General features: G+C 43.6%; 1 protein-coding gene across 3 annotated transcripts in view; it reads left to right on the plus strand.

Annotated features, from left to right (window-relative positions):
• Positions 1–10,495: 10,495 nt before the first annotated feature.
• The window catches only part of VKORC1L1 (vitamin K epoxide reductase complex subunit 1 like 1), a 64,787-nt gene continuing 50,407 nt past the window's right edge, over positions 10,496–24,875 (plus strand). For 2 of the 3 annotated variants that reach the window (XR_013961255.1, XM_080681346.1), the window contains exon 1: positions 10,496–10,833. Coding sequence is in view for 2 of the 3 variants with exons in the window: in XM_080681346.1 (XP_080537472.1) it covers positions 10,640–10,833 (194 nt within the window). In the remaining variant the exon portion in view is untranslated. The remainder of the gene's footprint in view (positions 10,834–24,875) is intronic. The other variant, XM_080681347.1, reaches the window with a different exon arrangement.

Raw genomic sequence — 24,875 nt, forward strand, 5'->3', positions numbered from 1 at the left:
TGAAGGTAGAGATGGCAACTACTATTGTAAAACCTTTCTGAGTTTTTTGCCTTTTGTTCTGGGATGATGAAAAAATTAATCTCTGTGAGGACGACTTATCTTTTATTTGGGAAAAGATTTTGTTGTGGGCCTATTGTTTGTGTAAAGGTACTAATAGTTAACATTTTTTTTGGTCTTTTAGTTGTAGTTTTGAAATTTTTGTGTGAGGCAGCAGTTTAGGTGTTTACCTATGCCACCATCTTGGTTTCTCCACTCAGTATATTATTTTTTATTTCAGTCAGTGTATGCTTAATTTCTAGTTGGTTCTTTTTCATATCCTCGAGGGTCTCTCTAAATTTATCAGCCTTTTCTAGAAAATTCTTAAAAAACGTTATAACCGTGGTTTTGAACTCTATATCCAGTCGTTTGCTTTCCTCCATTTCTTTCATTTGTGACCTGTTTCTTTGTCTCTGCATTTTGGCTGCTTCCCTGAGTTGATAGAGTGGCTTTGTGTGGTAGGTGTCCCATAGGGCACAGTGGCTCAGCCTCCCCAGTTACCTGAGGTGGACACTCTTGGTGCACCCCTTTGTGGGCTGTGTGCACAGTCTTGTTGTAGTTAAGCCTTGATTATTGTTGGTATCACTGGGAGGAATTGACCTCCAGGCCAATTGGCTTTGAGGATCAGCTGTGTCTACGATGGGAGAACCTCTTTGCTAGAGACACCCTTATGGGGCAAGACTTGCTTCAGTGGGGCTTTGGTGCTCACTGAGTCTGCCCCCTGAGTGTGTCCCTTATGGTTCTGAGGAGTTGTAATCTGGATGGTCCCACTCTGACCCCTGGGTACACTGGCTCTTGGATCTTCAAGGAGGTGCTAATTTAGCCTCTGCCTGAGGACACCCAGCAGGAGCTACAGAGAGATCTGCAGATTCCTTTTCTTTGTTTGGGTTTTGGATGTGCCCAGATGAGTCCCAGCTGTGAAGCAATGCATGCTGCTGTGGGTCCTTGGGCCTTCTTTTTTTTTTTTTTTTTAAATGTATTTTATTGATATTTTATGGAGAGGAAGGGAGAGGGATAGAGAGCCAGAAACATCGATGAGAGAGAAACATCGATCAGCTGCCTCCTGCACACCTCCCACTGGGGATGTGCCCGCAACCAAGGTATGTGCCCTTGACCAGAATCGAACCTGGGACCTTTCAGTCCGCAGGCTGACGCTCTATCCATTGAGCCAAACCGGTTTCGGCCCTTGGGCCTTCTTTTGGATGTTCTGGGTCTCACTGACTCAACTACAGTTTGTTAGGTAAGTTAAGATTTCAAAAGAACAAGGCCATTCATATGCAAAAGCCTCTTTGCTCAGCCTGGATGGGGCAGGATCTCAGGGCGGAGCAAACAGCTATGGCTTCCCATCAGCCCTGCTCTAAGAGGCCCCTGGGTCTCAGTGTCCCGTGGTAATCGCTGTAAGCACCTGTGAGAGAAAGCTGCCCTCGAGTTTCACCCACTGCCAGACAGTCCAGTTTCTCCCCGTATGAGTCTGGGTCCCCAGAGTCTCGCCCGGAACTGGAGTTCAGAGCAGTTGGGAGCTTTTGTCTCCCTCCCAATTGAGAAAGCCAGCCATGTACTCAGTTGCCAGCCCTCTACGCGTGCACGCCTCCATACCTCTGCCTTTCGCAGTTCCTGTGAGTCTTTGTGAGCTTTTCTCTTTCCTTCTAGTTGTAGAATTTCCACTTAGCCAGGCTTCCTGTGGTTCTGGATGATATCCATTTTGTCTTTTAGTTGTAGTTTTGAAATTGTTGTGCGAGGCAGCAGTTTAGGTGTTTACCTATACCGCCATCTTGGTTTTCTGTTCATACTATTTTCTTACAATCCTTTGTATTTCTGTGGTGACAGTTACTTCTCTGCTTTCATTTCGGATTTTATTTATTTGGGTCCTCTCTCTTTGTTTCTTGATGAGTTTGGCTAATGGTTTACCTATTTTGTTTATCCTTTCAAAGAACCAGCTCTTGGTTTCATTGATTTTTTGTATATATATATTTTTAGTCTCTTTGTTATTTGTTTCTGCTCTAATCTTTATTATTTCCTTCTTCTACTTACCCTGGGCTTTTCTTGTTGTTCTCTTCTAGTTCTTTAAGTTGTAGGGTTAAATAGTTTATTGCTGATTTTTCTTGTTTTTTGAGGTATGCCTGTAGTGCTATGAACTTCCCTCTCAGGACTGCTTTTGCTGTGTCCCAGAGATTTTGGGTTGTTGTGTGTTCATTTTCATTTGCTTCCAGGAATTTTTGATTTCTTTCTTGATTTCTTTGGTAACCCATTCATTGTTTAATAATATGCTATTTAGCCTCCATGTGTTTGAATGTTTTTGCTGTAGGTGATTTCTAATTTCATTCCATTGTGATCTAAGAAGATGCTTGATATGATTTCAATCTTCTTGAACTTGTAGAGACTTGTTTTTTGTCCTAACATGTGGTCTATCTTTGTGAATGATCCTTGTGCACTTGAGAAGAATGTATATTCTGCTGCATTTGGGTGAAATGTTCTATAAATCTCTATTAAACCCATCTGATCCAATGTGTCCTTTAGAGTCTCTGTTTCCTTGTTAAGTTTTTGCCTGGAAGATTTGTCCAGTGAAGTCAGAGGCGTGTTAAAGTCCTCTCCTATGACTGTATTGTTGTCAATCTCTTAGTTAAAATCCTCTAGAAGTTTTTTTTTTAAATATATTTAGGTGCACTTATATTGGGTGCATATATGTTTACCAGGGTTATATCCTCTTGTTGGATTGATCCCTTTAGTATTATGTGGTGACCTTTTTCGTCTCTTGTGATGGCCTTCATTTTAAAGTCTATTTTGTCGGATATGAGTATTGCTACTCCAGCTTTTTTTTCTTTTACATTTGCATGGAAAATTTTTTTCCATCCCTTCACTCTCATGCTGTGTGTGTCTTTTGTTTTGAGGTGGGTCTCTTACAGACAACATATAGTTGGGTCATGTTTTTGTATCCTTTCAACTACCTTTGATTGGAGCCTTTAATCCATTTACATTTAGGGCTGTTATTGAGCGGTACTTATTTATAGCCATTTTAATTCTGTATGGCTAGGTTTCTCTTTCTGTTGCTTCTTCTCAGCAATCCATTACAGCAATCCCTTTAGCATTTCTTGTAATGCTGGCTTGGGGGTGATGAACTCCTTTAGCCTTTTTTTTTTTGGTCTCGGAAGCTCTTTATTTGACTCTCTATTTTTAACGATAGCCTTGCTGGATATAGTAATCTTGGTCTCAGATCCTGGCTTTCCATTATTTTGAGTACTTCATGCCATTCCCTTCTGGCCTATAGAGTTTCTGATGAGAAATCATGTGTCAGACTTATGGGAATTCCTTTGTAGGTAACAGGTTTTTTTTCTCTTGCTGCCTTTAAGATTCTCTCTTTGTCTTTAATTTTTGGCATTTTAATTATGAGGTGTCTGGGCGTGGGTCTATTTGGGTTCTTCTTGTTTGGGGTTCTCTGTGCCTCCTGAACTTGTGTGACTTTTTCATTTACCAGGTTAGGAAAGTTTTCTACCATTATTTCTTCAGACACCTTCTCTATTCCTTTCTCCCTTTCTGCCTTTTCTGGCACACCTGCTATTTGAATAATGTTATATTTCACGTTGTTCCACAGTTCCCTTAAGCTGTCCTCCTGTTTTTTAATTGTTTTTTCTTTTTGGTTCTCTGATTGATATTTTCAACTCTGTCTTCTAATTCATTGACTGATCCTCAGCGTCCCATAATCTGCTGTGTATTCCTTCCAATGTGTTCTTTGTGTTATATCATTCTTTATCTCAGACTGTTCTTTTTTCATAGTTACTATATCTTTTTTCATACTGTTGAGTGTTTTTACCATTATTAATCTGAACTCTGTTTCAGATAAATTTCTTACCTCTACTTCATCTATCTTTTCTTCTGGAGAATTTCTAGTTCTTTCATTTTGGGGTTCTTTGTCTCCTCATTTTGGTTGTCTGTTTGGGTTTGTGACTATGTTTTATGTAGATCCTCTACACCTCTCAATCTCTAGTGCAGGGCAGTGTTAAAGGCTGTTTCTGACAAATTGGATCAGGCAAAGACTCAAAGCCTCCGGAGACCACCTCTGTCTACAGACTAATAGGATGCCGACTTGAATTGCCCCCAGGTAATTGTCCTCAGATGTGGTGAGAATTTTTTCAACAGGGTGGGATGGCTGCTTCTGCCTGGAGGCTAATTGTTACTTTTAATCTTTTAAGTGGCCTCAGGGCAAGGTGTTTTCCAATAGGATGTGTTGACTGTCTTCCCCCGAGGCAAGGCAAATGTCTATGTGGGAAAGATGTCCTTTGCTGCATGAGAGAATGACTCAGCCCAGGAAACTCAGGGTGTGTGACTTCTGAGCTTTATCCCCTCAGTCCCCAGACCTGGGTTCTCTCACAATTCTAGTCCACTTTACCCTCCCTCTGCCAGAGTACAAGGTGAGTGGCTCCACAGGGAATTTTTGTGCATTAGCCCTTCAAGACAGTGCCCAAACTTTCAGCTGCCATTCCCCCGCTGCTTTTCACAGCTAGATGTTATGTGGGTACCCTTTTCAGATTTGGTGCTCTCTGCTGGGGAGCCCAGCTTGGGGATTAGATCCCAGAGTTCTCAGTGTCGCCCCCTCCCTGCCCCCCGCCCACACACAGCTGAGATATCTCTCTGGGGCTTCAGTTGCTGTCTGTGAGCACCCAGCCAGCCCTTTCATGACTCCGCCTCTCCTACCAGTCTCTATGCTGTCTCCACCTTAGGTCCTCTGGTATCAGGATTCTCTCCTGTGAGTTTTCCGTTGATTATTCAGGAAGCCTTTCCATATTTCAGTTGTAATTTCTGCTTGTTCCTGGGAGCATGTCCGTGCCCATATTATGTTTTATGGGGATAAATGCTAGGGGGAAAATCCAAATTTCCTGTGCATTTTATTTGTTGTTGTTAATCCTCACCAGAGGATATTTTTCCATTGACTCTTTTTTGTTTTGTTTTTGAGAAAGTGGAAGGGAGGGGGAGAGACACAGAACATTGACATTGACATGAGTGGGACATATCCATTGGTTGACTTCTGCATGTGCCTCAACCAGGGCCGTGGGTTGAGCCTGCAAATGAGGTATTTGCCCTTGACTTGGGATCGAACTTGGGACCTTTCAGTCCCCAGGCTGATACTCTGTCCACTGAGGAAAATGGCTAGGGCTTTTTCTTCTTCTTAAAGAAAGCTCTTTAGCCTGGCCAGTTTGGCTCAGTGGTTGAGCATCGATCTATGAACCAGGAGATCATGGTTCAATTTCCAATCAGGGCGCATGCCTAGGTTGTGGACTTGATCTCCAGTGGGGGCATGCAGGAAGCAGCCAATCAGTGATGCTTCTATCTCTTTCTCCCTCTCCCTTCATTTCTGAAATCAATAAAAATATGTTTAAAAAAATAAATAAAACTCTTTGACATTTCTTATAATACTGATTTGATGGTGATGAACTCCTTTAGTTTTTTCTTGTGTGGGAAGCTCTTTATCTGTCCTTCTATTCTAAATGATAGTCTTGCTGGATAGAGTAATCTTGATTGTAGGTCCTTGCATTTCATTACTTTGAATACATATTTCTTGCCAATCACTCTGGCCTGCAAAGTTTCTGTTGAGAAGTCAGTTGCCAGTCTTATAGGAACTCCATTGTAGGTAACCAACTGCTTTTCTTTTGCTGCTTATAAGATTCTTTATCTTTAATCTTTGGCATTTTAATAACAATATGTCTTGGTGTGGACCTCTTTGGACTCATCTTATTTGGTACCCTCTGTGCTTCTTGACCTTATATGTTTTTTCCTTCACTAGGTTAGGAAAGCTTTCAGTCATTATTTGTTTAAATAGGTTTTGAATCCCTTGCTCTCTCTCCTTTTGGTACCCCTATAATGTGGATGTTGTTACAGTTGATGTCCTAGAGGTCCCTTAAACTATCCTTATTTTTAAAAATTCTTTTTCCTTTATGCTGCTCTGATTGGGCTTCTAGCTTGTCATCCATATTACCAATTCTATCCTCTGTTTCATCTAATCTGATGTTGATTCTTTCTAGTGTATCCTTCATTTATGACTGGATATTTTTTAATGGTTTCTATATAAATTTATATCCTGTTGAAGTTCTTGGTAGGTAGAGTGTCTTTGTTAGAGTGTCCTTATGTATTAGGTGTTCTGTAGGGCCCATTGGTGCAGCCTCACTGGTCACCTGAGCCAAGTAGTCTGTGTGCATCTTCCTATGTAGTTGAGCCTGGATTGCTGTTGGCAAGTCATTGGGAGTGATAAACAACAAGGACTGGCTGTCACTATAGCAAAGGAGCTGCTGTGTGGGCTGACCCCACACAGCAGGACTCCCTTCAGCAGGGCTCTGGTGCCCCCTGTATTTCCCCTTGAGGGTGTCGCTCATGAAGGTTGTTGGGTGGTACTCCAGGCATGATCTGAAGCTGGCTAAAGGGTGGACTGGCTCTGGGGCCTCCCAGGAGGTCAGTGGCCACCTATGACCTCCTCAGGGCCACACAGCATGAGCTACAAAGTTATCTACAGATGGCTGTTACTTGTGCTGGGCTTGGAGGTGCCCTGGAAAGGCCACACTGCAAACCGAGTCTGGATGCCACTGGTGCCTGGCCTAGGGCCATTTGAAAGAAGTATGGGGCATGCTGAGGCCAGATGCTGCTTGTTTGTAGTTTGAGAACCTTTGAGAGAATTTAGGAAAGTCCACAGCATGGGCCAAGATAGGGGTTTATTTGGAAAAGTTACTGGAAGGGATATGGCCCAAATGTTGGATGGGGTGGCGTCTCAGGGAAACACGAAGGAAGGTTGATGGAAACTCAGATATAGCACCTACTCACTCTGTGCGAGGAGGGCTCAGCATAGGAACAATGGCTTCTGCCAGCACAGCTATCTGGGAGAAAGCTGCCCCTTTAGCTCTCACCCCAAAGCCAGACAATTTGGTTCTTCTCCATATGTCCATGGTGCCATTTGAGCTGGTGCCCGAGCACTGGAGCTCACAGTGAGTCAGTCCATCAGTGATTAAGTCTGTGCTTGGGTCCTTTAAGAGAACACCTAAGACTCCAGCAGCCCTTCATCTCACTCAGCCACAATCCCTGCTGTTTTCACAGCTACAAGTTATGGTGACTTCTCTTCCTGGCACTGGAACCCTGGGCTGGCAGGGTGTGTGTGTGTGGCTTGTGTGTGGCCGGGAATCTTTGCTCCTCAGTGGGTACCTCTGCAGGGAAGATTACCCTCCCAATTTTTAACCACCAGATGTGGGTGTGAGACCAGCCTGTTCTGCTACTCTTACCAGTCTCAAAGTGGCTTCTGTGTATCCATAGTTATAGGACTTCTGCTCAGCTAGATTTCAGGCAGTTCTCAATAATGGTTGTTCTGTAGTTTGGCTGTAATTTTAATGTGGTTGTGGGATGATGCCAGCACTGCATTTACATACTCTGTCATCTTGACCATAACTCTAATTCTATGTGCATTTTAGCTCATATCACAGGAGTTAAGAGCATGGATCTGGGAACCAGACTGCTGGAGCTTGGATCCCAGTTCTGCAACTTATTAGTTACCAGAGGCCCAGTGCATGAAATTTGTGCACTTGGGGGGGGTGCTCCCTCAGCCCAGCCTGTGCCCTTTCACAGTCCAGGAGCCCTCGGGGAGTGGACCTAAGCCAGCAGTTGGACATCCTTAGCACTGCTGTGGAGGTGGGAGAGGCTCCCGCCACCGCCGCTGCTCTCACCAGCTGTGAGCCTGGCTTTTGGCTGAGCATCGTTCCCCCTGTGGCAGCACACTGACCACCAAGGGGTAGCTCTTGCGTTGAGCGTCTTCCCCCTGGTGGTCAGTGCGCATCATAGCAACCGGTTGTTCCGCTGTTTGGTCCATTTGCATATTAGCCTTTTATTATATAGGATGTGATTTTTGGCAGGTTACTTAGCCTCTCTGAACCTCAGTTTCCTCATCTGTAAAACATAGAAAAAGTGGCTCCTACAGCAAAAGTTATCAGGATTAAATGAGTTAATACAGGTAAAGAAGTTAGGACTTGAGGCCTGGTGGGGGAAGTCATGGGCTTCAGGGTTCCTACTGGAGCTTTGGGACCAAGCTTAGGTTGGTGAGTAATTCATTCATTACGTTCTGGGAACAAATAGAACATCCATGTCAAATTGAGGGGTGGTTTCTCAGAGGGAAGCTACATAGGCTGGGGCAAATAGGAGTCACACTTGAATAGCACAGGCCTGGATAGTCAATGAAGTTCTACCTCTTATGGTAATTGGGCAAGTTATTTAATCTTCTGAGACTTACTTTTTTCTCATGAAAACTGGGGGTAATGATACATATCTTGTACAGATCTGATAAAATTTAAATATAACATATGAAGAGGCTGACAGTATCTAGTATGTACATAGATGCTCATTGAAATACCTTTTTCTGGGTAAGTCAGCAGCTCATCTCTTTCATAGAATGTTTACTGGTCCACTCCTCATGCAGTGTTTAAAAATGAGCATTTCCTCTGTACTGACAATAATGAAATAATATCAGAATCCATTATCCATTGAATGAGAAAATTAGACATCCATCCCCTCTTGATAAGACATTCACTTTGAGTGGTGTTTTCCTGAAGGGCTTTGGGAGGCTTGGGCTTTCACAGATTTTGCTATAGAAAAATTTCTGGCCAGCTACTGCCATACCTCAAGGATACTGCTGTATCTTGCTGTGACCTTTTCTAAAACTTTGGCAGAAAAATGTAGAGTACAGCATTCTAACCCAGCAAAGCAAGTCTAGGGTAATGAATGAGCTCATAGAAATCTTTTGTGTATGTTTCTGGCATGGTGGATTGAGCCAACACAGAAAATACAAATATAGAAATACCAGGTAAAATATTCTAAGGAAAAAAGCTTAAACACCTAGTTGAGCTTGGCTGGAAGAAAGGCTATGTGAGTGAGCTTAGAAAAGGATTCTGCAATCTTGAAATGCCTTCAGGCTTGCCAACACCTTGACTGTAGTCTTGTGAGAGATCCTGAGCCAGAGCTACAGGGCACTCAAATTTCTGACCCACAGGAACTGTGAGAAAATAAGGGGTTTTGTTTTGTTTTGTTTTGTTTTGTTTTGTTTTGTGTTAAGCTGCTAATATGGGGTAATCTGTTACCCAACAATAGATAATCAAAGGACTGTGATTACTCAAAATCACTATATAAAGTTTCTGAAATATCTTTGAGAGCTGTGACCAGGAAAAAGCTAACCATCTCCAAGAATGGTTTATTTCTTCTTAGAGACAGTGAGAATAACATACATATGTTTTCCTTTTAGTTTTGGCCACCAGGACGCTCAGAGCCAAATTTATGGCTCAGTTGTAATAATCAGGCAAGACCCTATGGCCTATTTATGTATGTTCTTACTCCTGGTCTTTTCTTTTATTCTGACTTTCTTGGTTCTTCATCCCAATTTGTTTTATTTATTATTATTATTATTTTTTAAAAAAATGTATTTTATTGATTTTTTACAGAGAGGAAGGAAGAGGGACAGAGAGCCAGAAACATCAATGAGAGAGAAACATCGATCAGCTGCCTCCTGCACAGCCCTCACTGCGGAAATGCCTGCAACCAAGGTACATGCCCTTGACCAGAATCGAACCTGGGACCCTTTAGTCCACAGGCCGATACTCTATCCACTGAGCCAAACCAGTCAGGGCTGTTTTATTATTTTTAATCCTGATTTTTTAGTTCATTTTTATATCTACACTAATAAAAGAGAAATATGCATATTGACTGTACCTCCACGATGCCCACTAGCCAATCAGGAGTGCGCTTGGCGCCTGCATATGCAAGTTAACCCGCCATTTTTGTTGGGTTAATTTGCATACTCACTCCTGATTGGCTGGTGGGCATCGCGGAGGTACAGTCAATATGCATATATCTCTTTTATTAGTGTAGATGTTAAGCCATCTCAAATTCAGTTTACAGAGATGCAAGGCATTCAGAAATACTTTTTAAAAAATAGTTAAGTTCATACCTGTTGAACAGGAGGTGTCTGGAGGTAGTGGTGGGGAAGATCAGGTAATGCAAGCGTGGCTCAAGAATGGGCAGGGTTAATTTGGATTGGGTCAGAAAATAGCAAATGATTATGAAAAAAAAAAAGGATGGTAATTGATCACCACTCCCAGGGGGAGGGGCCAAGGGTTTACCAAGTCACACAGGGTAATATCTTTGAAATTTATTCATTGCCCCGGGTCCCCAAGGCCCTCCTACGACACCCCGCCTGTTCTCCCCTCCCGGGGCCCCGCCCCTCCCTTCCTCTGGCCCCTCCTTCGCCCCCCGGCCCGCTCGCTGCGCGCCCGCCTTCTATCTCCGCCTGGTGGCCAGGCCTCCGGGACGGTTGCGCGCTCCGCTCCTCCCTCCGCCCGCGCGCGCCTTACCGCCTCGCTAGGCTGCCTCCTTTTGGGGCAGTTGGGCCGCGCGCCCGTGGGGGCGGGGCCTAGAGGAGGCGGTCGAGCCAATGGGGCGCGGCGGCGGTGGCGGCGGCCGCGGAGGCGGTGGCGGTAGTGGCGGTGGCTGGGTCGGGCCCCGACGGGCGGCGGCTGCTGAGGTGGAGGCGGAGGGAGGCGGCGGCGGCGGCGGCGGCGGCGAAGGAGGCGGCGGCGGCGGAGGGGGGAAGATGGCGGCGCCCGTCCTGCTGAGAGTGTCTGTGCCGCGGTGGGAGCGGGCGGCCCGGTATGCAGTGTGCGCCGCCGGGATCCTGCTTTCCATCTACGCCTACCACGTGGAGCGGGAGAAGGAGCGGGACCCTGAGCACCGGGCCCTCTGCGACCTAGGGCCCTGGGTGAAGTGCTCCGCCGCCCTTGCCTCCAGGTAGCCTGGCTAAGGGGAGCGAGCCGGGAACGGCCGAGTCGGGTGAGGGCGGGGGCTGGGGGTGGGGAGCGCGTGGCGGGAGCTCGGGCCTGGGGGTCGGTGGGGTTGGGCCGCGGAGGAACCCACGGCGGGCCGGTGTGGGTGTGGGTGTGGGTGGGGGGCGGCGGCCTGGGGCTCCGGTCCTGGGGCGGCCCAAGAGCAGGCCGCCGGGGCGGAGGTGGCGGGGCCGCGAGGCCGGCGAGGAGGGATGAGGTGGCAGAGTGCAGCCGGGAGGCCGGCAAGGACCGGGAGCAGTTGGGCAGGCTGGGGCCGGGTGGGAAGGAGCGAGAGGGGTTCGCGGAGAGTGGGTCTGGCCGGCTTGACAGATTTCCTCGTAGTCGCCGGGAGGCGGGTCGGGGGTGTAGGACCCTGCGGGAGAAGCCGTGAAGTCAGAGTCCACCCGTGGTCTGGGATCGCTGCAGTCCGAGGCTGTGCGGCAGGCATGGGCTCAGGGCTTGCATTTCCCACTGTCTTCCCGGTGCTAGGACAGGTGTTTCCGTGGTCAGGCCTCTTTGTACTCTGTAGCGCTAATGAGAATTTGCACTTATTGAGCCGGTGACATTTGCGGGCAAACACGAATTTGACCCTACTCTGGAAGAAGATACCAGCACTTAACTTATCTCATTTTTTGGATTCCCCCTCGTATATTTCAGTGTTCCAGGGATGGGGAAATGGTCCGAATTTGGGTCTAGCTTAAGCTTAATTTGAGTGAAACATGAGTATGTCATGTGTAGTGATGTTTTGGGCACTGGGGTGACTTTTTAAACCTTGTTGATTAGTATAATGGATCACCACAGAAGATGAAAAGTACATACATTGCTAAACTGGAGGTATTGGTCAGTTTATTGGTTTGTTTTAAAAAAATGATGCAGTTGATTTACCTGTTACATTTTATTTTCTGCATTAGATTTATCTACACATATTACTTAATAAAAGAGGAATTTATATCTTAAAAGTGGTTGGTTGCTTTTTTTTTTAATTTAGGAAGATTCGTTTTAAAAAGTAGTAAAAGTGAAAGAAATGATTTCAAAGTAGATAGGATACAATTTTAATAGAGACATACTATGCCTAATATTTTGAATTTGTTAACTGTAGTCACCTTTGAACAGTTTCTTCCCCTCTTGTAAATTGCTAGGTAGACAATTGTATAAGCTTACCTGTTTTATTTTGACATACATATTAGTGATTACAGGAACAAGCTAGCATTGCAGCTTGTCTGGTCACTATTTACAAACTTCATCTATTTAATGGAGATCCTGAAATTTGTAAATTAAAGTAATTCTTTTGGAATTACGTAGAATAAACATCATTAAAAGTTTTTATTTTGCTAAAGTAAAAAAGGCTTTAAGTAAAAGCACGTTATTGGAGACTGCAAGTAGTTTTTAAAATTCTACTTAAGTATTGATTGCCATTTAGCAGTAGTAGTTAAAAACATGACTATTTAGGAAAAGTAAGTTTGAGCTGAGGTTTGAGTGAGTAGAACTGAAGATAAAGGATGAGAAAAATTAACTGATGAAAGGAATCCAGCGTTAATTCATGTGACTTGTTGAAACTCACGTTATTCTCATTTCTCAATTCTTGAGTGTCCTAATTTAAATAGAATGAAGTAGAGATTGATGAGAATCATGAGTGTCTGTGTGTGAGTGTATATGTGCGTGTATGTGTGTAAAGTCCTGTAGTATTTTGGGAAGCAACACTAAGAGAATAGTTCCCAGACTTTTGGATTTCAAAAGAAATATTTCCCCCTAAAATTGGGACACTGTATAGAGTTGACAGTTTTTTGTCCTGCCAGGTATAGCCAATAAAAACAGCAATAATAACCCACACCAGTATTTACTGCCACCATAATGTCATTTAAAAAAGATATTTTGCCTGGACAGCGTGACTTAGTGGTTGAGCGTCGACTTAGGTCACGAATTCCGGTCAGGGCACATGCCTAGGGTGTGGGCTCGATCCCCAGTGTGTGGCATACTGGAGGCAGCCGATCAATCATCGTTGATGTTTCTATCTCATCGTTGATGTTTCTATCTCTCTCTCCCTCTCCTTTTCTCTCTGAAATCAATAAAAAAAAATATTTTTAAAAAATAAAAATAAAGGATATTTTAACTCAATTTGAAAGAACAGTATCTCAGAATAAAAGCCTTTTAAATAGAACCATTTAACTTTATTACAAAGTTTACTTTTTTTTATTTGTCCTCATTTTAATATAAATTAGTAAAAAACTGGCAAACCTGCACCAGCCTGCCAGCTGAAATTAAGTAACTCCTGATGCGGTCTCAAGCTAGTCACTAATCTTCCTACAGCCTCCTTGTTTCATGTGTTAAATGGGAGTATTAAAATTTGCTTTACCAGATGAATGGTAGGATTAAAGATGATACATGGTATCAGAACCTGGAATAAAGTATGTACTCAGTTATAGCTGCTAACTAGATTGGAGGTGTTTTTTTAGTGTCTGGTAATAAACACCTTTAAGTAGTGTAAGTTCTTGTTTAAGGTTTAGTCATTTATGTATTTTAAATGTCAATTGTTTTAGTGTTTATTGCTCACTCCATGGCAGACTATAAAGACTTAAAATCTATTTAAAACTTTTAAAAGTGTGGCAATAGAAACAAAATAATGTGCAGACTATTCCTTATAGGTATTTCCTTTAAATTACATTAGACCCCTTCTAAGAAAGGTTTCTATGTAAAAATAGTACAAATGACCTCAAAAGATTAATAGACGACCATTCTACAGTTTTTTTGTGTTTTTTTTTTTAAATATTTTAGCCCTAGCTGGTTTGGCTCAATGGATAGAGCGTCAGCCTGTGGACTGAAGGGTCCCAGGTTTGATTCCAGCCAAGGGCACATGCTTGCGTTGCAGGCTCGGTCCCCAGTAGGGGGCGTGCAGGAGGCAGCCAATCAATGATTCTCTCTCATCGTTGTTTCTCTCCCTCTTCCTTCTTCTCTAAAATCAATAAAATATATTAAAAAATAAATAAAATAAAATACATTTCATTTAAAAAAATATGTATTTTATTTACTTTTTACAAAGAGGAAGGGAGAGATGTTTCTAACTCTCTTTTTACAGAGAGTTAGAAACATCGATGAGAGAGAAATATCGATCAGCTGCCTCCTGCACACCTCCCACTGGGGATGTGCCCACAACCAAGGCACATGCCCCTGACCAGGATTTTAAAAAATATAGTTTTGTTGATTTCAGAGAGGAAGGGACAAGGAGAGATAGAAACATCAGTAATGAGAGAGAATCATTGATTGGCTGCCTCCTGCACCCACTCCACTAGCAGGGGTGCCATCAACCGGGCATGTGTCCTGACTGGGAATTGAACCGTGACCTCCTGGTTCATAGGTCGATGTTCAACCACTGAGCCACACTTGCCGGACCATACTACAGTTTGTAAGTGGTAATAATAGTATTTGTCCTGCCTGGTTTGATTCAGTGGCCAGAGAGTTGTCCTGTGACTTGAAGGGTCGAGGGTTCTATTCCCAGTCAAGGGCACCTATGTACCTTGGTTGCAGGTTCCTTCGATCCCTGGCCCTTGTGTGGGAGGCAACAAGTGTCTCTCTCACATTGCTGTTCTTTTTTTCTCTCTTCCCCCTCCTCCCTCCTTTCTACTTGCTATAAAAGTCAATGGGAAAAATATCCTTGGGTGAGGGTTAAACACATTATTCATTGATTCTAATTAAAAAAGATACTAAACTATATAGGGAACAGACTCCTTCATACCCATTCCCCAAAAAATATAGTTCTCCCTCTTCATAAGCAGCCATGAAACTTTCCAGAGCTGTTTTATGCCTATACAAGTATAAATATGGTCATATTCTCCCTATTTTATAAACATGAAATTATATATTCTGATCTGTACTTTATTTTTGCTAGCATTTCCATCACCACCATATTATTATTTTTACTATGTTTTTATTGATTTCAGAGAGGAAGGGAGAGGGAGAGAGAGAGATAGAAACATCAGTGATGAGAGAATTATTGATTGGCTGCCTCCTGCACGCCCTACATGGGATGGAGCCTGCAACCCCCGGCATGTGCCCTTGACCAGAATCGAACCTGGGACCCTTCAGTCTGTAGGCCGATGCTCTATCCACTGAGCCAAACCGTCTAGGGCACCACCATATTATTAAGGGCTTATTACCTTCATATTTGGTGGAATGTTAATAACTGCTAGTATGTAAAAGAAAATGTTTTCTAGTAGGCTTTTTGTTGTTGTTGTTGTTGTTAATCCTCACCTGAGGATGTTTTTCCATTGATTTTTAGAGTGGAAGGAAAGGGGAGAGACAGAAACATCGATGCGAGAGACACATTGATTGGTTGCCTCCCACATGCGCCCCAACCAGAGCTGGGGATCCAGCCTGCAACTGAGGTACGTGCCCTTGACCAGGATCGAACCTAGGACCCTTTAGTCTGTGGGCTGATGCTCTATCCACTGAGCCAAACCATCTAGGGCTGTTCTAATAGTTTTTTAAATATATTTTTTAAAAATTATAGTTGACCTGCAATATTATATTACTTTCAGGTATACAACATAGTTATTAGACATTTATATAACTTATGACCTGGTCACCCCGTTAAGTCTAGTACTCATCTGACACCATACATCTATATAAAAGCCTAAGCAACCAAACGACCGGAGTGACCAGTCGCTATGACGTGCACTGACCACCAAGGGGCAGGCGCTCAATGCAAGAGCTGCCCCCTGGTGGTCAGTGTGTTCCCAAACAGCAGGAGCACTGCTCAACTGACTGACCCTTCCCGGCAGCTCACCAGCCCAGCGGCAGCCACTCCCTCAGTAGTCCTGCAGGTCCAATCTCTGGGGAATGGGCCAGGCACCAATGGACCAGCACTGCTGACCTCTTAGAAGTCGGCCTTGGCACCATGACCGCTTCCCTTCCTGAGACACTCCACAAGCAAGAAACAATATAAAAGCGGCTGCCAGGTGGCTACCGACAACCAGCGAGAACGTAAGCGGGACGGATCCGGATCCCGGGCCAGCAAGGGCATTCCACTGCCCCACCGATTGCATCCCGCCGCACCCCACCCCCAGGACCCCACCTGTGCATGAATTTGTGCACCAGGCCTCTAGTAGCTATTATAATATTGTTGACTAACTATATTCCTATGCTGTACTTTACATCCCATGTTTTTTTTGTAACTGGCAATTTGTACTTCTTAATCACTACCCTTTTTTCACTCAACCCTTCAATCCCCCACCCTTTTGGCAACCATCAGCTTGTTCTCTGTATCTATGAGTCTGTTTCTGTTCTGCTTGTTCATTTCTTTTGTCTTTTAGACTCCACATATAAGTGAAATCATATGGTATTTTTCCTTCTCTGTCTGACATTTCACTAAGCATAATTCCCTCTAGGTCCATTCATGTTGTTGCAGATGGCAAGATTTCATTCTTTTTTTATGGTTGAGTTATATTCCATTATACAAAGTGGGACAAAAGGAGGTTTACAGTTGTGAGTATGCAAAACACAGTTTATTCTTTTATTATTATTTATTAATTATTGTATTATTTTCTATTTGAACAACTGTAAACCTCCTTTTGCCCCACCCTGTATATACCACATCTTTACCCATTTGTTTCTCAGTGGACACTTAGTTGCTTTCATATCTTGGCTATTGTAAATAATGTTACAGTGAACACAGGGAGTAGACACATCATTTTGGATTCGTGTTTTGGATTTCTTCAGATAAATACCCAGAAGGGGAATTTCTGGGTCATATGGTAGTTCAGTTTCTAGGTGTTTTTTTTTTTAAAGCTTTTTAAAAAATATTTTTTTCACTAATTTCAGAGAGGAAAGGAGAGGGAGAGAGAGATGGAAGCATCAATGATGCGAGAGAATCATTGATTGGCTACCTCCTGCACGCCCCCTACTGGGGATCGAGCCTGCAACCCAGGCATGTGCCCTTGACTGGAATCGAACCTGGGACCCTTCAGTCTGCAGACCAATCAGACCGATGCTCTAGCCACTGAGCCAAACCAGCTAGGGCTGTTTCTAATTTTTTGAGGAACTTTCATACTGTTTCCATGGGGGTCACACCAGTTTAACAGTGCACAAGTGTTTCCTTTTCTCCACATCCTTGCCAACACTTTTTAAATTTATTTATTGACTAGAGCAGTGGTCGGCAAACTCATTAGTCAATAGAGCGGCAGACCGTGCCTTGCGAGCTGCATGTGGCTCGTGAGCCGCAGTTTGCCGACCACTGGACTAGAGGCTCGATGCACGAAATTCATGCACGAGTTGGCCTTTCTTCCCCTGACTGCCAATACCGGTTTCCCTCTGGCACCTGGGACCCAGGCTTCCCTCGCAGCCCTGGTTTCATCCGGAAGGGCGTCCGGTCTAATTTTACGCTTTTATTATTATAGGTTATTATAAATAATAGCCATTCTGACAAGTGTGAGGTAATATCTCACTGTGGTTTTAATCTGCATTTTGGTCATCTTTTCATATGTCTGCTGGCTATCGGTGTGTCCTCTTGGGAGAAATGTCTATTTAGGTCCTCTGCCCATTTTTAAATTGGATTATTTATTTATTTATTTGATTGTTTGTTTATTTATTTATTTTGGTGTTAAGTTGTATGAGTTGGCCCTGGCTGGTGTGGCTCAGTTGGTTGGGCATCATCCCAAACACCAAAAAGTTTTGGGTTCGATTCCCAGTCAGAGCATATGCTCGGGTTGCGGGTTTGGTCCCTGGTCAGTCGGGGTGTGTACAGGAGGCAACCATTCGATGTTTCTCTCTCACATTGATGTTTCTCTCTCCCTCTCCCTCTCCCACTCTTCCTTCCTCTCTCTAAAATTAACAAAAACCAATTAAAAAAAATTTTATGAGTTGCCTGTATGTTTAGAATATTAGCCCTGTTATCAGATATATCATTGGCAAATGTCTTCTTCCATTCAGTAGGTTGTCTTTTTTTGTTGGTGGTGTTAATCCTTACTCGAGGATATTTTTCCACTGATTTCTAGAGAGAGTGGAAGGGAGGGGGAGAGACAGAGAGAGAGAAACATAAATTGGTTGCCTCCCATATGAGTCCCAACCAGGGTGGGGGATTGAGCCTGCAACCGAGGTATGTACCCTTAACTGGAATTGAACCTGGGACCCTGCAGTCCACAGGCCGACACTCTATCCACTGAACCAAACCAGCTAGGGCAGTAGAATGCCTTCATTTTTTTTATATTATTATTAATTTCTTTATTGATTAAGGTATCACATATTTGTCCTCATTTCCCCATTCCCATCCCAAACTCCTCCCCATGCATGCCCCCACCCCCCTGTTGGTTAGGCTTATATGCATGCATACAAGTCCTTTGGTTGATCTCTCCCCTTTACCCCCACCCTCCCCTACCTTCCCTCTGAGGTTTGACAGTCTGATCGATGCTTCCCTGTCTCCGGGTCTGTTTTTGTTCATCAGTTTATGTTGTTCATTATTTCCCCTAGGTGAGTGAGATCATGTGATACTAGAAATACACTTATAAGAACCGAAAATGAGACAAGCAATAATGGTTATGCTAGGAGGTAAATGAATCAGTCTGTAGTGAGTTTCTGCCTTCATTTTGTTGATGGTTTCCTTCACTGTGCAAAAACCCTTTAGTTAGATATAGTCCCATTTGTTTGTATTTTCTTTTGTTTCCCATGCCTGAGGAAACATTCACAAAAATATTACTAAGGGTGATGTCAGAAAGTTCTGGTAGTTAGTTTTGACTAAGATGAATTGAATAAATAAAGTATGGATTCTTATGTTATCACTAGAGGCCTGTTGCACGAAGATTCATGCAATAGGCCTTCCTTCCCCTGGCTGCCGGCACCGGTTTTCCTCTGGCACCTGGGACCCAGCCCTTCTCTCTGGCCGCAGCGGAGAAGCCAAGCCTCTTCAGTCTTCGTTCCGCGCCTGCGTATGCAAATTAACCCGTCATCTTTGTTGGGTTAATTTGCATACCCAATCCTGATTGGCTGGTGGGTGTTGTGGAGGTATGGTCAATTTGCACATTTCTCTTTTTAAAAAAAAAAATTATTTATATTTTTACAGAGAGGAAGGGAGAGGGATAGAGAGCTAGAAACATCGATGAGAGAGAAACATCGATCAGCTGCCTCCTGCACACCTCCCACTGGGGATGTGCCCGCAACCAAGGTACATGCCCTTGACCGGAATCGAACCCGGGACCCTTCAGTCCGCAGGCCGACGCTCTATCCACTGAGCCAAACCGGTTTCGGCTGCACATTTCTCTTTTATTAGTGTAGATCAGTGGCCGGCAAACTCATTAGTCAACAGAGCGGCAAACCGCAGCTCGCGAGCCGCATGTGGCTTGTGAGCCGCAGTTTGCCTACCACTGGTGTAGATTATTTCTTGGTATGGAATTTTCAGAAGCAGTATGAACTCAAAGAGTTCAGGAGGAATAGAGATCACAAAGAGGTGAATCTGGGCTGCCATGTATTAAAGATAACTTAATTTTTAAATAATGCTTACTGTGTTCTAAATTCTTTACATATATTATTTTCCCCAGGATGGTCCTGTCTATAACCATTTTACAGATGACAAAACTGAGTAACACAGAATGTAAATGAAATATACATTAGATTATATGTATAGGTAACTGGCTTAAGGGTTCAAGCTCTATAAATTCTATTTAGGTCAAATATTGATACAGTGAAACCCAAATTTTTAAAAATGTACAAACACTGCCCTAGCTGGTGTTGCTAAGTGGTTAGAGCATAGGCTTGCTCACCGAAGGGTTGTGGGTTTGATTCCCTAAGGCACATTCCTGGGTTGTAGGTTCGATCCCTGGCCCTGGTCTGGGAGTCTGCAGGAGGCAACCAACTGATGTGTCTCACATCAATGCTGCTCCCTCCCTCCCTCCTTTCCACTCTCTAAAACTCAATGGAAAAAATACACCCTGGTGAGGATTAATAAAAAATAAAAAAATGAAAACATTGGTGCCATTTATTATTTTTGACCTCTGTTTGCCAAAACACCTCGTTTGTAGTATAGTTTTTATGTGTTTAGAGCAATTTTATTTACATTTTTAAAAATATATTTTTATTGATTTCAGAGAGGAAGGGAGAGGGAGAGAAAGAGAAACATCCTATATAATAAAGAGGTAATATGCAAATTGACTACCACTCCAACCACAAGATGGCCACCCCCATGTGGACACAATATGGCCACCACAAGATGGCCAGCAAGGGAGGGCAGTTGGGAGGGACCAGGCCTGCAGGGAAGGACAGTTAGGGGCAATTGGGCCGGCAGGGGAGCAGTTAGGCATCGATCAGGCTGGCAGGGGAGTAGTTAGGGGGTGATCAGCCTGGCAGGCAGAAGCGGTTAGGGGCAACCAGGCAGGCAGACAGGCGAGTGGTTGGGAGCCAGCACTTCTGGATTGTGAGAGGGTGCAGGCTGGGCTGAGGGACAAACCCCTCCCATGCATGAATTTTGTGCACCGGCCCTCTAGTCAATGATTAAAGAGAATCACTGATTGGCTGCCTCCTGCATGCCCCACACTGAGGATCGAGCCTGCAACCCGGGCATGTCCCCTGTCCGGAATTCGAACTGTGACCTCCTGGTTCATAGGTCGATGCTCAAGCACTGAGCCACCCTAGCTGGGCTTTAGAGTGATTTTAAAGCAAGGACATTATTGTGAAGGCATGGTGTTCAGGAAGTAAGTTCCTGGAGTGTTTACCGTCTAAGCCTTAACTTTGGGAGATACGGCATTTGTAACACCTAGTTAGAGAACAGATATGTAGTGGGGTGAGTTATCAGGAAGACTTAACAGAAGAGCCAAGGGAAGAAAAATAAAGTGGATCTAGGTATATGGAGTAGAGGGGGAGGAAAAAATGAGTTAGTTTGAATTTGTAGTAGGGTGGGGTAGCCCTTTCTGAGAGAGGTGTTGAGTCATATGGATCTACTGCACCGAGATAGGAGAACTAGGCCTAGGGTGTGGTGCTGGCTACACATTATTCAGAACTAGGAATTTAAGAGGGATTCATTTCCTTGATCATTCAGAAGAACTCTAGGGAACAGCATGAGAAAAAGCAGAAAACAGTGGCCATTTGGGGGAATATCTGGTGGTCATATTTGAATGTAACAGATCCACCTGGGTTGGGAAAGGACTGGAATCTATAGTTTGCCCAGAAAAATGCAGAACCAGCTATTTTTACAAATCACATGTTCTTTAAAACACAGGTGAGAGTTATAAGCACTGAACCTTGGGTTTCTCTTCTATATAGTATTTGTACTAGATTACACTAGACTTGTACTAAGTTACCAGTTTTTAAGGTTTGTCCCCCAAAGTCTTAGCTCTGTGGTGGTACAACAGGGATTTCATAAGCATTTGATTCACATTTTAACATTTTATTTATTTTTAAAGATATATTTTTATTGATTTCAGAGAGGAAGGATGGCGAGAGAGAGAGAGAGAGAGAGAGAGAGAGAGAGAGAGAGAGAGAAACATCAGTGATGAGAGAGAATCACTGATTGGCTGTCTCCCGCATACCTGAGACGGGACCGAACCTGCAACTCAAGCATGTGCCCTGATGGAACTGAACCTTAACCTCCCGGTTCATAGGTCAACACTCAACCACTGAGCCACTCCGGCCAGGTGTGATTCACATTTTTAACATTTTAAACTTAAAACACTATAAGCATAGATTAGTAGTCACTAGGAGTTAGGAATGGGGGAAGAGGGAATGTGGTTATGGAGATAGTATGAGGCAACCTTGTGGGGAGGGAATAGTTCTGCATTTCAGTTGTGGTTACTCGAGGCTACAAAGATTTTGTAGAACTACACACATGCGCATGTGGATGCACGAACACACACACACACACAGTGCATGTAAAATTGGTGAAATCTGAGTAAACTCTGGATTGTACACAGTCAATTTTCTGGTTGTGATATTATTGTACTAGACTTAGGCAAGATGTTACCATTGGGGAAGGTTAGATGAACGGTGCTTAGGTAATTATTTTACTTATTTATTTATATGTATATATTTTTTGTTATTCCTCACACAAGGATATTTTTCCATTGATTTTTAGAGAGTGGAAGGGAGAGGGAGAGACAGAGGGAAACACTGATGTGAGAGAGACATTGATTGGTTGCCTCCTGCATGCGCCCTGACCATGGCCCAGGCTGGGGAGGAGCTTGCAACTGAGATATGTGCCCTTGACCGAAATTGAACCCAGAACCCTTTGGTCCACAGTTTTATGCTCTATCCACTGAGCCAAACCAACTAGGGCTGTAATTATTTTAAAATAAAAAGTAAAAAGGCAAAAAAAGACAAAACAAAACACAATGTAGTTAGAATATTGGAGGGAAATTGAACAAAACTAAAAGTTAAAATTATCCATAATGCCAACACCCAGGATGACAATCCTAATAGAGTTTCTTGCTTCTTTTGTGCATGTACTTGAATTTTAAACAATTCTATTGATTAGAAAGATTGTAGCTTTATATTGGTATTTTAAAAATTCAGGTCAGTACTTGTTTGCCAATGTAAAAGTGTATAAGCAAATTCACTGCTATAGAGCACACACTACATTATGTAATAACATGTGATTGCCTTACGCATAATATCCTGATGTCATAGTGTCTTTAAGATTTTTATTTTTATTAAAAAATATATTGTTATTTCAGAGAGCAAGGTAGAGGGAGAGAGAAACATCAGTGATGAGAGAGAATCATCGATTGGCTGCCTCCTACATGCCCCCTACTAGGAATCAAGCCCACAACCCAAACATGTGCCCTGATCAGGAATCAAACCAGGAATTGAACTGATGACCTCCTGGTTCATAAGTTAATGCTCAATCACTGAGCCACACCGACTGGTCATGATTTTTCATTCTTTTTGAAAATATTTGTGTATTATCAAGTATTCTCATTTATTAATTTTATTAGAGATTTAACTTAGAATTGTTATACTTTATTACACCTCAAGAGGTATAATAAAATTATTATTATTAATATACTATTTAAAAACAAAGAAACAACCCTCTTATTTGCAACTGCTAATATCTGTGAATCAGGTTTTTCTTGATATTGTGCAATCAAGACAAAACTAATTTGACTGCCCCAGTCTACCATGATTTAAAGTTTGTGTTCATCAGAAGAGCTTCATTGTAAATGTTATGAATTTGAACTTTTAAAATACATTGATAGAACAAAATACTGCTTTAATCTGTTTCTCATATTGCACATTTACATAAAATTTCATTTAGAAAAATGTTCTTTTGCTAAAAAAGTATTTTAAGCCATGTATTATGATCTATAATGTTTCTTTTGCTATAGAAATTCATAATTTCCAATGCTATCGTTGCTGTTGTTTGACTATTGACCTGCGAGTTCCCCACGTTGGGCTGCCAGTTGCAAGTGACCCACGTTGGGCTGCCAGTTGAAGGTGTACCCCCACCACGTCCCTGGGTGGGCGGCAGTTGCGAGTGCCCCACGTTGGGCTGCCAGTTGCGAGTGTACCCCCCACCCCACGTCCCGCGTGGTTCAGGGTTCAGGTTCAGGGTTCGGGCTCTGGAGGAGGCCGCACACAAATGAAAGAGACTAGACAAGAAAATATTAATTTGGGAATTGGGGGCCAGGCTGAAGCTCAAGAGAGGTCTGCGCTTTGCTATGGCCTTGCAATCCCTTTTATTTAGGTTTGGGATCCACTTATAGCCCTTAGACAGGCAATTCCAGTAATCCTATATAATAAAAGGGTAATATGCAAATAGACAGAATGGCAGAACAACCGAACAACCAATCAAAGTGTAATATACTAATGATATGCTAAGGCTGCTCAACCGCTCACTATGATGTGCACTGACCACTAAGGGGCAGATGCTCTACCAGTGGTTTAGCTTGCTGCTGGGGTCTGGTCGATTGGGACTGAATGAAATGGGCTGGACACGCCCTGGAGTCCTCCCTTGGTCCCTCCCTGTCCCCGATCATGCACCGGTGGGGTTCCTCAGCCCGGCCTGCACCCTCTTGCAATCCAGGACCCCTCAGGGGATGTTGGAGAGCCGGTTTCAGCCTTATCCCATAGGCCACTCCCCTTGGGAGGGCACCAGACGCAGGGCTCTTGGTTAGTGAGCCTGCTGCAGCAGCGCCAGCCTCTCCCGATCAGGACTGATTGGGCGCGAGCCCACGGCAGGCACAGTGGGGCTGGAATGAGCAGGAGTGGCAGATAGGAGCTGCAGGAGGCGTTGGAATGTGGGTTGCAGACAGATCCCTGCAGGCCACCCCGAGGGACCCCACCTGTGCATGAATTCGTGCACCGGGCCTCTAGTAGCTCTATGATAGCCCATCAGCAAGGATTTACATAAGACTAAAAGGTGGAAATTGCTTCAGCTACCATTGTCTCAACTAAACAATGGGTGTATGGCTCTGACCCTTGCCAGAGCCTCAGCGTTGACCAGCCTTCTGGGTTTCTTGTCCACCTCTTTCTGCTAGTGAAGGCAATGGGCAGCTTCCAACAGACCTTTTTAAAAACAATCATTGGCTGAAACCGGTTTGGCTCAGTGGATAGAGCGTCGGCCTGCGGACTCAGGGGTCCCAGGTTCGATTCCGGTCAAGGGCATGTACCTTGGTTGCAGGCACGTCCCCAATGGGGGGCGTGCAGGAGGCAGCTGATCAATGTCTCTCTCTCATCGATGTTTCTAACTCTCTATCCCTCTCCCTTCCTCTCTGTAAAATATCAATAAAATATATTTTTAAAAAAACACACACAAAAACAATCATTGTATTTGAGAAGTAAAATAGTGGAAGATCCATGACAAAGTAGAAATTAATGAAGTTGAGTATACTCAACTCCACACTGTGTTTTAAGAGTTTTATTTATTTCTTCCTGTGCATTGTGCTCAGAGTTAAGATCTTGGCTCTATAACTTGATCTCTTTTGTTTCAGTTTGCTCCATAAAATGAGGAAAATAATAGTGTTTAACTTAGGATTATTGTGATTATAAAGTGCACCATTATACCAATCCCTGTAAACAATTTAGCACAGTGCCTGT

Source organism: Plecotus auritus, assembly GCF_963455305.1.
Source record: "Plecotus auritus genome assembly, chromosome: 7".
NCBI classification, from domain to species: Eukaryota; Metazoa; Chordata; class Mammalia; order Chiroptera; family Vespertilionidae; genus Plecotus; species Plecotus auritus.